This window comes from Ochotona princeps, chromosome 5, assembly GCF_030435755.1.
Source record: "Ochotona princeps isolate mOchPri1 chromosome 5, mOchPri1.hap1, whole genome shotgun sequence".
Classification (NCBI taxonomy): Eukaryota; Metazoa; Chordata; class Mammalia; order Lagomorpha; family Ochotonidae; genus Ochotona; species Ochotona princeps.
The window spans coordinates 36919632-36933885 of NC_080836.1; the positions used below are offsets into that span (position 1 = coordinate 36919632).

The 14254-nt window shown below is 34.2% G+C and overlaps 1 protein-coding gene across 1 annotated transcript in view; it reads left to right on the top strand.

Annotated features, from left to right (window-relative positions):
* Nucleotides 1–14254, top strand: part of GALNT13 (polypeptide N-acetylgalactosaminyltransferase 13) — a 427420-nt gene that overhangs the window by 374856 nt on the left and 38310 nt on the right. Inside the window, exon 10 of the mRNA XM_004577161.4 lies at nucleotides 11512–11610. Within this exon, the coding sequence (XP_004577218.1) occupies nucleotides 11512–11610 (99 nt within the window). The remainder of the gene's footprint in view (nucleotides 1–11511; nucleotides 11611–14254) is intronic.

A 14254-nucleotide genomic window follows, 5' to 3' on the forward strand; every position in this document is an offset into this window, starting at 1 on the left:
TAATATCCCTAGTGTAGAAAATGCCACATTTTCCTTAGTTATATCAGCATTTCTGTGCAGAATGTATGTTGAGCCATGATGTGAATGTCTTAAGACATTCATGTTTGGTGACTCCAAATATGGCATCTTCCAGTGGATGATTTCACCACTTAACACATCCATGCCTCAGAGCCTTGTTTTTGTTCTTTTCTGGAAGAGCTTGATGTGAGCAGAGGCAGGAGGACTGCTGCTGCAGTGTTCAAACAGGTGATATCCCCGTGTTAGGCATGATTCACAGGTAGTTATATTAAATATATAAGGCAATATATGGCTGTACTTTCCAAATTAAATGTTTTTGTGTATATTAACGATTCTGCTCCATCAAGTTCTGATAAAATGACTAATGCTTTGGTCCTTTCATTGAGAAGGCTTTTTGGTTTGTTTGTTTGTTGTTGTTGTTTTTAATATTTATTTATTTTACTTGGAAAGTCAGAGTTGCAAAGAGAGAGAGGGAGAGAGAGACCTTCCACCTGTGGGTTTACTCCCGAAGTAATTGCAATGGCCATTGCTGGCCTGATCCTAAGCCAGCAGCCAAGAGTCCATTACAGATTTCCCATGAAGATGCAGGAGCCAAAGATTTGATACATCCTGCTGATTTCCCAAGCCATAAGCAGGATGTTGTATTGGGAAGTGGAGGATAGGAACACCAAACAGCACCCATGTGCAATACCAGTGCCACAGGTGGAAGATTAGCCTTGTATCTCACTGTGCCATCCCGTTTATCGGCAAGCTTTTGAGCATTTGGTAACCTAACCACACACTTAAAAGAAAGGAAGAGAACTATTCTTGCTACAAAGTACTTTTGCCATTGCTGTCAATCAGTCCTAATGATGAATAAATATTGATAATTTTTAAGGGAGTGAATGACCGACCAGGGGCTATAGCAATACAGAGACAAGAAAAGAGGACTTTTTGAAAATTCTCTAAGGCCACCAGGATAACTCCTGAGAAATAACACTCAGGGCTTTCTAACAGAGCTATATGTTTACTTCCAAGTTTGAAATCCAATTTTATGCTTTCCTGCACTACATCAGGGAAACTTAATTGACTTCCCAAAAAAGTAAAAATAAAATTTAGTGTGGGCAAATTCCTTCCTACAACCCAATGATTTTGAATTAGCTCGCCTCTGTAATCGTTCAGGTGACCACATTTTAACTTACAGGCTGCTTTGTGGAAAGCTTTGAAGAGTGAGATAAAGTTGCTTCTTGTTTTTGGAGTGGGTGTAGTGTTGGGATAAAGGGACGTTTTAAACATATCCATAAGAGGAAGACAACAGTGAATTAGAAAAATGTCGGAGTCTAGAGTTTGATAGGAAAGGGTTCAGTTCTCCAGCCTCCTAGGTGCCAGCCAAAGTGGCACCATGTATCCTGTCTGATTTCTCAGACAGCGCAATGAAAATAATAATCAGAATTATGATGATGTTTGAAGACGTATGCATGCAGTGCAGTTTCTGGCAAGAAGTAGTTGCAAAACCAGTAATAATTGCTTTAATGCTTATAAGTATTTTATTGATTTCTTACTATGTCAAATACCATTCTAAGTATTTTACATAAGTTATAGTATTTTCAAATTATGGTAACTCTATTACATGGGGTTTATAATTTTCTCCAATTTAATAAAGAAATTGATACATACAGGATTTGTGAGTGACCTGTGGGTCATGTAGTTAACTATTGAAGTCAGGATTCAAATATGTGCTAGTTAGACACTAAAGCTTGTTTTACATTTATATTTGTTTCATATTTATATTTTTTAGAATATAATTGTTTGTAATTGTACACTTCTGTGGGGTACAGTGTAATAATTTTATGAATATGTATATTTTGTAATAATCAAATCAAATTATTTTGCATTTCCAACTCCTTAAACCTTTTACAAAAATATTTTGTTTAATGCTTAGTAATTGCACATGGTATAGTGGTACAGCATAAAATTTAAATGAATAGATGCAAAGTGCAGTTATCAAATGAGCCATTTATGTTTTCCTATCATTGTGGCTGCTTTGTGTGCCCCTGTCACTATGCATAGGTCATAGAAAAGGCTATTACGAATTATAGTGACACCACTGTGGTGTATAACATTAAAACTCATTCCTTCTATCAAATTGTATATTGAGACTCGTTACAACAGGAAGGAGAAAATAGTTCATCTTTATCATTTTCAACCATTTAGACTACTCTTATTAAATCAGAACCTCAGCTGAAGCCTTAGTTGTGTGCTAAGGATACAAAACCAAGTAAGAAAAACTTTGACTCTTAAGTCATTCTACTAAAATGGGGAGGGAGTGGGATGGCTAGAAACAGTAAAAGGTATAGAAATTCCATAGTTTCCATGAGCTATGTGGCATGCTGCAAACTGTTTTTGCAAAAGCTAAGTGAATTTTAAAATCTGTGAAATACAATAACCTCTGAGTTTTCTAGACTATTAACGCACAGAAGTATTCCACTTTCAAACCAGTCTTAAGGAAATATAATCCAGCATGGTTTCTATGGAAACAGAAGGACAAAGTCACCAAGAACTACCTCCCAGTTCAATTTTGCATGTCCCTATATACATAATTTAAGACACACATTTCGATAATAGGTTAGAGTTGAACTGTCAATTCGTAATAACCATTTATTTAAAGTTTTTTTCCTTCTTGCTGCCTATCATTAACTATTATTGACAGGATGTGAAAAGTTATCTTTCCTTAAACAGTGTGTGAAGACATTTTTTCTTGAATAGTTACAGGCTGAAAGTACTATCTGACATCCAAACAGCTTATTATCAAAATAAGAACAAAATGTGACAGTATATTCATATATAGCTCTTTATAGTTTCAAGTGAAATGGACAAGATTTAATAATTGATGTGTGTCTTATGCCTTATGGTTTTCTAAAGTTATATATTAGTAGTATGTTGTATTGATGGCTATAAGTCTATTTCTATCAGTTTCTCTTTATATCTTCCCTTGCTGTGTTTTAAGATAGGCAAACGTATGATCTGCTTCTTTAATATTACTAAAATATTGCTCAGTAAAGTTAGTGATGTCAACTAGCTGCATCTTAACTTCTTATGTTTTCATCTTTCTCACGTCATTGAAATGTTACTTTATCTAGTACTTGAATTAATATGTTTTTCCAATGGGAATTTAAAAGCTGTGCAATTGCTTTGAACTAAAGCCTTTAAGTAACTTAATGAAGCATGTGCCTTTTAGATGCAGTAAGCAAATCATGATGGAATAAGGAAGTTGAGCTCTTTACAACATTAAATTCCATCTTAACTAGATCTTTAGCTTATGTATATTTGGATCTTGTAAATAGGAACAGCAATAAGTATAAGATTTAAAAATGCTATTTTAAAATGAAATGCCAAGGTTCAAATTTGGGGATGTGAGATGCTAGTAATCTCTGAGAAAATACTGTGAGTTTATAGAGTGTAAGAATATCACAGGGCAAAAGGAAATAGATTTCTCAACTTAACTCTTGGGACAAAATTTGCATTTGCAAGTTATTTTGAAGATGTTTAGACATAGTCTTTTGTACTCTGTACTTGACCTCAGCACTTCTTTTTCCTCTTGCTTCTTTCAACCATAGCAACTAGTCAAGGCCTCTGCATGTATTGGTATTGTATTCTTTAAATGTTGCTGAAGGGAAATTTTAAGTAACCTAAAAATAGACATCTGTGAAGCTGCTAGGATACAAGGATTAAGGGTGAAATCAGTAACTGCCAGATTGTACACACACTAAAACGCTTAACGTTTTACTCACTCTGTAGGTAATCGGGAGGTTTATTTTTAGATTCACAGTATTCTTGACCCTTTAATAGGGAAACCAGTCAGAACCCTGATTTAGATGACTTACACAAGTAAGAACATGCTCACTGTTCTCGATTTTGTTTATCAAACTCTTGAGGACCCAGTATCTAATTCACATCTCAAGGAAACTGAATATGCATTTCTGCAGGTAGAATAGGCCACTGTTTGTCACATGTTAGCCTTAAACAATATTGGTCTGCTAACTCACCTGTGGGCAGGATTAGCTGTTTATTACTTGTAAACCTATGTTTTGATGGCATGATGGTGGTAATTAGACCAGAACTCATTCTAATTTTGTTACTCAAATGTGTACAGGTATTTGGAACAAACAATTGCAACAAACTACATACCAACCTGACCTTTCCGGAATGAGTGCTGATGTTCATTTGTTTATTTGTTTGTTTTTGTTTTTTGTTTTTGCTCTTATCCACTAATACAAATGAAATTGTTTTGCTGTGTTCATCACTTCTTTATGGAAAGAGTTATTATAACAATAAAAATTTTAATCAACGGTATTTCAAACTTGCATCTTTATATAATCATACCAACTTGGATCTGGTAACCACATAGAGTTTTTGCACTCATCCTTCTGATTAATTTGTAATTCAGAAAAAGAATAATGCATTCAAACACATATCCACAAGAGAAATTATACTCAGACAACAGTAACATTAAATTCTGGAATTTACTGAAAATGTACTTTTTTTTTTTGCTTATAAAATAGACACTGAAGGAGACTGACATATGTTAAATGATAATTAAAAGTAATAATGTACTGTTGAAAGATAAGAATGAATAATTAAAGTAAAAATAATGTAGTTTCCATTTAAATATTAAAATTTAGGACTAATTTTATTTGCTAGTTCTTTTTATATTCTTTTAAAATATAATCTTTATGCACCACCATTGTACATACTTTTGGAGTACTGTGTGACATTTCAATTAATGTATATAAGGTTTATTTATCAATTAGGCAAAGTATAACTCCCCCTCTTTAAAATTACATTATGATTGGAGCCTTGAAGCTCTTATTCTCTATTTGCTCACGATATCTACCTATCTTCTAACTCTGATTTGATATTTACTATCCAAATTTCTTCCATCCTTTTTATACCACCCCCAGCAGTTTCTTTGAGCTTTCATAGTGAGACATCAGGCAATATTTTGTCTTTTCATGACTAGTTTATTTAATTTAGCCATGGTGGCCTCCAGTTCTACCTACTTTGTTGCAAACAACAGACTTTCTTCCAGTTAATGGCTTTGTAGTACTTTGTTGTACATAAATATCACATTTTCTTTATCCATTCTTCTGTTCATGGATACCTTGTTTAAGGAAACTCTATCTTTCTTCTTTATGCTATTTGCTCCACCCTGCTTGTATTTCAGGTCACTTTGGCCACACTGAGAAATCAATTACATGATTCTGTTTAACCAACTGGCTGTCACCATGAATAGCATTTTGCTTTGAGTCTTCTTGACCTTGTTCCCTAAATCTGATGCTAAGGTGCTTTCATCAATCTTGTGCTATGTATCTTCCCAATTGTCTGTATTACCTGGGATACATTTAACTAGAATTGAATCCCCACTTAACTCCATCTAGGCCTCCTTCATAGTTACAACCACCCTCCTAACAAGAAAACAGGGCTGGCAATTCCTCAACTCCCTTAGACGAGTTTGCATTCAGTATTTGGCCAAGTTACTTACCCTCCATATACCTTAATGTTTTTATTTATTAAATGGGGGAAATGGATAAGCACATGTGATTAAAAAAAAGTAACTGGTCTTCTTACACTGTTTTCCAGATTCTATTTCCAGCCAATTATCAGATTTGATTTCTGATATCATGTCCTTTAAACCTCTACTACATCCTAAGGGACAAGAATGTTAGATGTGCAGGAACTATGAAGCCATGTTGAATAAGGGATAGTTAGAACATTCAAATACAAAACAGGTATTCCAATACAAAACAACAAATTAGTTTCAAGGTATGCTCATAAGCTCTAAAATGTAAGCTGCCAATTTCCCAATGCCCATGATACTAAGAAGGAAACAGAGAGACACAATGAGGTGTCTGATGGAAAAAGGTCAATATTTTACTCAAATTTCCAATGAATGAATAGGAGAAATTTTTGTCTGGCTAATCTGATAAACGTAGCTGAAATTGGGAGAGTTGTTCTGCAGGGTAAAAATCCTCCACCCTGAGATCCGGAGAATCTGAACAAACTTTTGCAACATGTGAATTCTTCAAACACAATAGTGGAAACTTCTTATGAGAACTTCACAGAATAACCCCAAATTGAGGGGGAAGGGACAATGGCAAATGGAATGAGAAGTACAGATAAAAAGGAGAGAGGTACATAAAGCCTGAAGATAAAAAGGGAATTTTTATAACACTTCAAAAAGATACAGGAAACCGAATTCTTGACTTGTGAAGTTAGACAAGGTCTCTCTTCACGAAATCCTTCTTCTTCAAAGTCCATGAAAATTGCTTCCATGACAAAAAAAAGAACAAAAAGAACAAAAAAGATGAGTGTAATAAGACTATTGATAATAGAGTAGACTATCTCTGTAAACAGTGCAAAAACACCAGTACTTTATCCTTATACAAGAGAGGAAAAATATAACTTAATGTTTCAAAAGAAACTAATGAGAGATTTAAATGACAAGACACCGAAAGCAGAAACACATACCATATTTAGGAAAAGTCATAAATGAAGTCCTGAAATATAAGACAGAATTAGAAATTAAACAAGTCATTTAGCATGAGTGCCAAACTTGAAAGAACATATGATACACAATCCCAAAAGTAATGTCTAAGATATTTTGAGAAGAAAATATAAAAAGGAAAATTTTTCAAATAAAAATGAAACAAAACTATTTAACCAAAAGTGACATGTATCAAAAATGTTCAAGGTAACTAATTTCTTTAAAAATGATGAAATAAATGAACAAAATGAACATCAGTAACTATAATTAGAGGAAGCTTTTCTGAAAGGAAAATTAAAAGTCCATTTTGAAAAAGAGGATGTATTCCTAGAGGGGTGAAACATAGTGAGAAATATTATAAATTGATTATAATAAATCTGACATTAAAGAAAACAAAAATAAGTTTGTATCAAGGTAAGTAGATAGTTCTGAAGATATAGGAAAATAGATTATCAATAGACTTTGAAAACCAACCTTTTATGCTAAAAATAGAGTAGCATTGTAAAGACACTGAAGTTAATATATAGCAAGCTGAGGACTTCAGTCAACCAAAATGACTTTCAGTACAAAAGTCTCAGATGCAGTTATCAACAGAAAGGCACTCAGAAAGTTGTTTTCAGTAAATGGAAATATCATCTGCCCATTTTCTGAGCATTAAACCTTGCTATGCTTTTTTGATTGGTGTCCTCTCTTCTTTCAAGGTTCTTATCTAACTCGATTGTAAGTGCCATGGCCTACATTTTAAAATACTTATCTCAAATCTGACCACTCTAACCCCATTTTTATGCTTGCATTCCAAGAAACACTCTTTTCAGCTGCCAGACGTGGCTTCCTCTAATTTTTTTTGCTACACAACAGACACAGTATCCTAGTACTACACTAAACTTATATTGAAAACTTGTCATTCAGGGAAGAGCCCTCGGCATCTTCCTATACAGTTCCTACATATATGCGCCAAGCCTGTAGAACCATTTTGACCAGGCATCAAAAGGATTTCTTTCTCCACACTTTGTACAACCTTGAACAACAGATTGTGGAGGATGGAACAGAAAGTAACCAGCAGATATTACAGACCAGAGAAATACATGGTATAAATAAATGTCTTTATACAAAAAGGAAGTAAGCTCAAGGCATCTGTAGTTTCATCTCTTGAGATCTATGTTGAGCCAAGAAGGACTTATCTTGGTGGGGAAAGTGAAAGCAACAGGTCGATCCGCAGTGATGTTACAAACCTGCAGCACAGAACCCTGTGGCCCTCACAACCCTTAGTCTCAGATTAGGAAGCTGCTAGGTTGCCATGCTGTTGCACTGCTTTGAAGAGAAGGCCAGCCCTTGCTGCCCACTTCTCAATTCTGACTCGTATTCTTCTTGCGTGTAGTCACTTGGAGACATAGTACTCTTTTGAGTTCTATGAAGAAGACAATTCATTGTATGAATGAGAAATTGAATGAGGAAGACATTACAAAAATGGACTAGTCACAAATATTGACACTAAATACCTCAACAGTTTGGAGTCTCAAAGAGATTAACTAGGAGAATGAATTTGTGAGGTTGGAAATGGCTCTCTCAAAATAACCCAGCCAGATAAAAACAACAAAGGTGAAAGAAGGGAAGAAGGAAGACAGATTTGTAGGGTGCCACTGAAAGAGAAAATAGTAACATTATGGACATTCAGAATGATATGAGAAGGCAAGAGTCATTGAAAGTCATTCCAAATCTTGTGAAAGATATAGACATATTTGGTTCACATGACCCAAAATGCCTGTAATAGTTTCAACCAATAAATAAAATAATACAATACTATCAAATTAGTTTTTCCAAGGCATATTAAAGTGAATTTGCCAAAATACAAGACAAAGAGTAATTCTATATCATCAAAAGTGTCAAGCCACTTAAAAGGGAATGCTGAGAAAGTTAATAATACACATTTTGCTTGAAACCTTACAGATAAGAAAAGGGTGGCAAAGAATATTCAAAGTTCAGAAGGAGTTTAGCCAGCCAAAAGTATTATACCCAGGAAAGCTATTCATTAGAAATAAAAGAGATATGAAGATCTGCTATTACAAATAAAAATGGAAGGAATTCATTAGCACTAGACTGTCCCTAAAAGAAATACTATAATCCAGAAAGAGTGATAAACTTTATCATGATGCACAAAAATACTAAAGAAAATGAAGAAAAGTGGATTTGATTTTCCAAGTGCTTTTTTTCATCTCCATTTTCTGATTTTTGTGCTGTTGAAGAAATATCATGTAAAAAGTAAAAATTAGAGCTACCCATTGAACTAACAATCACATCAAGTGTATGTCAGGATAGATTCACAGAAAATGAAAGCAGTGTTTCAAAGAAACATCTATGCCACCATTTTTAAGCCAAACTATTTATACAAGTCTAGCTATAGAATCAGCTTTAGTGTCCATCAAAATATGAATAAATGAAAAGTGATATATATACTATTCACTCATTATGTTGAAATCCTGTTACTTGCAATAACATGGATAATACTATGGACATTATGTTAGGCCAAATAAACTAAACAAAGAAAAACAAATACCAAATGATGTCACTAATAGTGAAGTCTAAGAAATGTCTGTATCATTGAAGGTAAGAATAGAATAGATTTCTAGGATTGGCATTGCGATACTACGTATGATGCTAATACTGATATGATACTAATACTAATGTGATACTAGTACTACATATAAGCACCCATTCATGTTCCAGCTCCTTCACTTCAGGCCTTAGTTCTTTGTTTATGAACTGAGGAAATCGCTGCAAGGTGGGCCAAGTTCTTGAGTCCCTGTCACCCATGTAGGAAACCCAGGTGGAGTTCCAGGCTCCTTGTTCCAGCCTCAACCAACTCTGGCCATTGCAAACATTTGGAAACATAAACAGTGGGTAGAAGTCTCTCCATCTCTCTCTCTCTCTCTGTCTCTCTCTCTCTGTGTCTCTCTCTCTCTCTCTCTCTGCCTGTGATCATCTGTCATACTCTAACTTTCAAAAAATACATAAAGCTTTCCTTAAGAAAAGGATTACCAGATGGTGGGAAATGGAGTGAGGCACCTAGAGAGATGAGTCAACAGATACAAAGACATGGTTACAGAGGACAGCAAATTTTGGCACTCTGTTGCACAGTCAGCTACCTATTATATAGTAGGGCAAAACAATGTGTTGTATATTGAATATAACTAGAAGAGATATTTTTCATTAATTAACTGCATAGTGAGAGGATAACAGAAAGAATTGCTATAATTGATTCATTCTCCAATGTCTGCAAGAGACAAAGACAAAATTGAGTGAAATTGAGCCAAGAACTCAGTATAGTTCTAGACCTGCCATATGAATCTCTTTAGCTATGAGTTCTGTCTCACAGTTTGTGCACCAGCACATGAGCCCAAGTTAGGTATTGGACCTAGGAATGTCAGTGTGGGCTATGACAAACTCAGCAGCCTATTAACTTCTAGGTTAAATGTCTGTTCCAAAGAGTGATTTTTAAAATTCCCACCATAAAGGAATGATAAATGTTTGAAGCAAGATATATGCTTTTTTTTTAACTCTTGGTTGTCGCACAACATATACAAGTTGTATCACATTGTATGCCATAAATATGTGTAATTATTTTTCACTAAAAATTAAAAAAAAGTTTTAATGTTAATGGCAAAAATGTAAGTCACATTTTTGAGATAGTTAATTCTCTTGTGACATTACATTAGTTTATAAATTCAGGATGGTAAATTTCAATAACAAAATCATTATTATGTTCAAAATGTCTTCTTTTTATCAAAGTTAACAAGGAGAATCTGATGTAAGATATTTGAAAATAATTCAACTTACACATTGTATAAGCTGATGAGACTGTGTAGCATGCGAATATCTATTTACTATATCAAGGCATAATCTGAATCTACCTTCTATAAAGGTATATTTCTGTGTTACTAATGTCATTTATTCACCTGTGTCAAGAACCATATACCTAAAGCATAGATAGCAAGTGATACTCAAGTAGTTTTGCTGAGTGAATGCTACAATATGTATGTCCTAATATGCAACAGTGACATGAACTTTGCAGACATTAAATGGGAAAATTAAATTAAAGCTAAGGGGAGATGTAATGGGCATGTAACTAAAGCTAAGGAGGATATCTGCATTATACTATGTATTAAATGAGTTCTTTGCATTCATTTTTTTATTTTATAATTTTGGCATCATTAAACTCAGTGAATAACTTTTATAATTGCATTTGGCTCAAGTATGTATTAACTTTATGTTAATGATGGACTAATGCAATGGCTGAGTGTAAACCAAGAACTTTGTGTTTGCAATTGGCCGTTGAAGCTTCTTTTTGAGGAACTTAGAATGTGAACTCGCCATTTAGCCTTGTAATAGCTTTTCCTAAGGTCAAGTACTTTCCAATAATATTGATACTGGTGTGTGAAAGAAGACACTTGAATATCTTCTAATCAAAGAAATAAGCAACATAAGTAATCTGTATTAATACACAGAACGAAACATCCAGTAATGAGGCAATTTAAAAAAACATAAATGTGATTGCTTCCTGCATTCATGTTCATTGAATTGCTATGGTACCATTGGAGTTGATGAATGGACTATGGGATTTGAAAACTTACCTAATCTTCAGATGAATAATTCCTAATTTGTAATATATAGGTTATATATAGAATTCCTAATTTGTAATATATAGACTTTTTCTTCTCTAACAATATGCTCCACATAAGGAATGCTTCTTGCTGAGTTGCTAATACCAATACAATTGCTGCCTTGTTTTGCTGCACTAGAAATTAGGAACATGTAAGTCCAACAATGAACATTTTAAAAAGAAAAATATTTAAAGTCTTAAGTTATTTTTTGAGAAATGTCATTAAAAATCTAGATAAATTTGATTATGGGAAATGTTTGGTATTTTAAATAATTGCTTGACTTGTGACTTAATCTTTTTTATATGTGTTTAGATAAGAAATGTGGAGACCAATCAATGTTTGGACAACATGGGCCGCAAAGAAAATGAAAAAGTGGGAATATTCAACTGCCATGGTATGGGAGGAAATCAGGTAAACACTTTTATTTAATCAGGTTCTTTCTTTGGGAAAAAAAACCTGTTTGTTCTAAAGCTATCACAGTAGATTGTGGTTCACAAGTTAATAAAGCATTAGTTTAGAAAATACAATTTCAAATAAAACCCAATTTGACTATTTTAAGAGAATACTATAAATTTCAAGAAAAAAAATCAATGAATTTATAGTTAATAAAGATAATTTTGGACTCATTTTGTCATATATGAACAAATGAGAATTGTATTTTCTTTTGCTATTAATTGAATAGCATAAAAAAAAATCCCTAACTAATCGTGATGTTTTCCCAGTGATGTTTATTTTAACTGTGTTTTTTTCTATTTTTTTTGATGTATGGCATTAGTTCTGAGATTTTGAAGTGCAGTAAAATGTTAAAGTACATTAATAATGCACTAAATGGGACAACTTGGTATGTGGAAGAGTGCAGTTAATCATTAGAGACTTAGCAGTTCGTAGAAAGCTACATTACTCTCCTTAAGCACTGTAATGTGGGTGGGGCAAAATAGGCCAGCAGCAGTCACTGTGGCTGTGAGAATTGGGGCTTGAATAGCTGTCACACCTAGCCACTCTGAGTGGCAGAATTTGAAATTCTGGGGAACTGTAATAATGCAGCAGAGTTCAAGATAGATGATCCTCTGTAGACATATTTTGTACAGAAATTGGAGAAAACCATTACATGAATTTGTTGTTTAGTGGTAAAGTTTCTGGAAAATAGTGAATTGAGATTGCAAAAGTAATTCTATCCAGAACATGATAATTATATGAGCGACACAGTGGAGTATCTCAAGTGTCAAACAAAAATACATACCATTTCTGGAATTTAAGATGAGAAGAAAACAAATGCTAGTAAGTACGGCACCATACTGCAGACTGAATCTTGTGAATCCATGAAGAACATTATATTTCTTCCTTCAAAAAATTAAAATCCTAAGTTGTGCTCTAAAGTTTCAAGTCAAGCAACGAAGTATTTGAACAAATTTCTAAATTATAGTATGAAAAAAAATAATTCATAGAGGCAACAACAATGGCAGAACCAGAAGGAAGCATTTAAAAATGGACCAGAATACTGCAATATGGATTTGTACTGAATATGAAAGACTTCTGCTCTAATATTCTAATGGGATAGCAAAAAATTCAACCTAAAAACACCAAAAAGTTAACCATGGCAGGACTAAATGTATGAAAGTTTAATTTCCCTGTATAATAAAAACCCTGGAGACATTTGTTGATGTGATTTAGATATTTGCTGGTTCTGTCAGGAAATTAGAATTGTTGTATAATTCCATTCTTTGGTCCTTAAATTTTATCATCAGCTGGCCAGAAGAGGTCTAAGACTCTGTGCAGCACATCCATATTTGAGGCACGTGTGAGTGGGATGGGAGTGAGTGGAAATAACCATATTTATTCTTTCATTGGTAAAAGCAAAACCCTTTTGAGAGGCTTGGTATACATCTTTCTTTGCCAGAAAATGTCCATTGGAAAATAACCCCTGAATGCTTAGCTTCCCACTGCCCCCTGGTTGCTCTTTACAGTTCACAAGCAGTAAATACGGGTGCATTTTCACACATACATGTCATAACTTCTTGCAACAAACTGTGAGTGGGAAACCACATAATCATTTGCACCTTAACGACATGGAGATTTCAAATGGAGAAACATAATTATGGTATCACAGTGATGCTGCTACAAATGAAAATTAGTAAACTCAGTGTTAAAAAGAATAAATATTCGTATGTCATATTTGTCTAAATGACAACATGTGTTTATTTCATAAACGTTGAAAACACATCACTTTTAAATGTTTTCACCTATCTAGAAATGACTTGTTACAGCTTAATTTCAGCCTGGGTTATGTTTTGCTCCCGCCTCATCTCCAGCACTGGTCACTGTACATACTAGCCAACGACACAGACGGAAGATGGCATGGTCAGAATAATGGATCCATACCTTAGTACTATGCACATGTTGCCAAGTGATAATAACTATTTCTGTTTTACTAATCAACAGTATATAATGACACCAATCTCAGTGAGCAAAATTACATTCCTGCAAAATTCTAGCTTCTCTACATTATTAATTTAATGATAGGAGAAAACTATAGCTATTTTTCCATCTGTATGATTATTTACGAAAGTGCAAATGTACCTATGTACAAGAATGCTTTCTCAGCACTCTTTTTCTTGTAATGAGACAATAGAAGAAACTAAATTTGTACCAAGATGGGGTATGGTTAAATTAACTATTATGTGAAAATAATACAAAATATTATATATGGAATTATTTAACAGGATATTATTTTTTTAAAGATTTATTTATTAGTTTTATTGGAAAGTCAGATGTACAGAGAGGAAGAGAGAAAGAGAGGAAGATCTTCCTTCCAATGATCTACTCCTCAATTGGCTTCAATAGCTGGAGTTGAGCCGATCCGAAGCCACTAGTCAGAAACCTCTTCCGGGTCTCCCACGGGGATGCAGGGTCCCAAGGTCCTGGGCCTTCCTTGACTGCTTTCCCAGGCCACAGACAGGGAGCTGGATGGAAAACGGGGCAGCTGGGCTTAAAACGTGTGCCCATATGGGATCCTGGTGCGTTCAAGGTGAGGACTTTAGCCACTAGGCTACCGTTC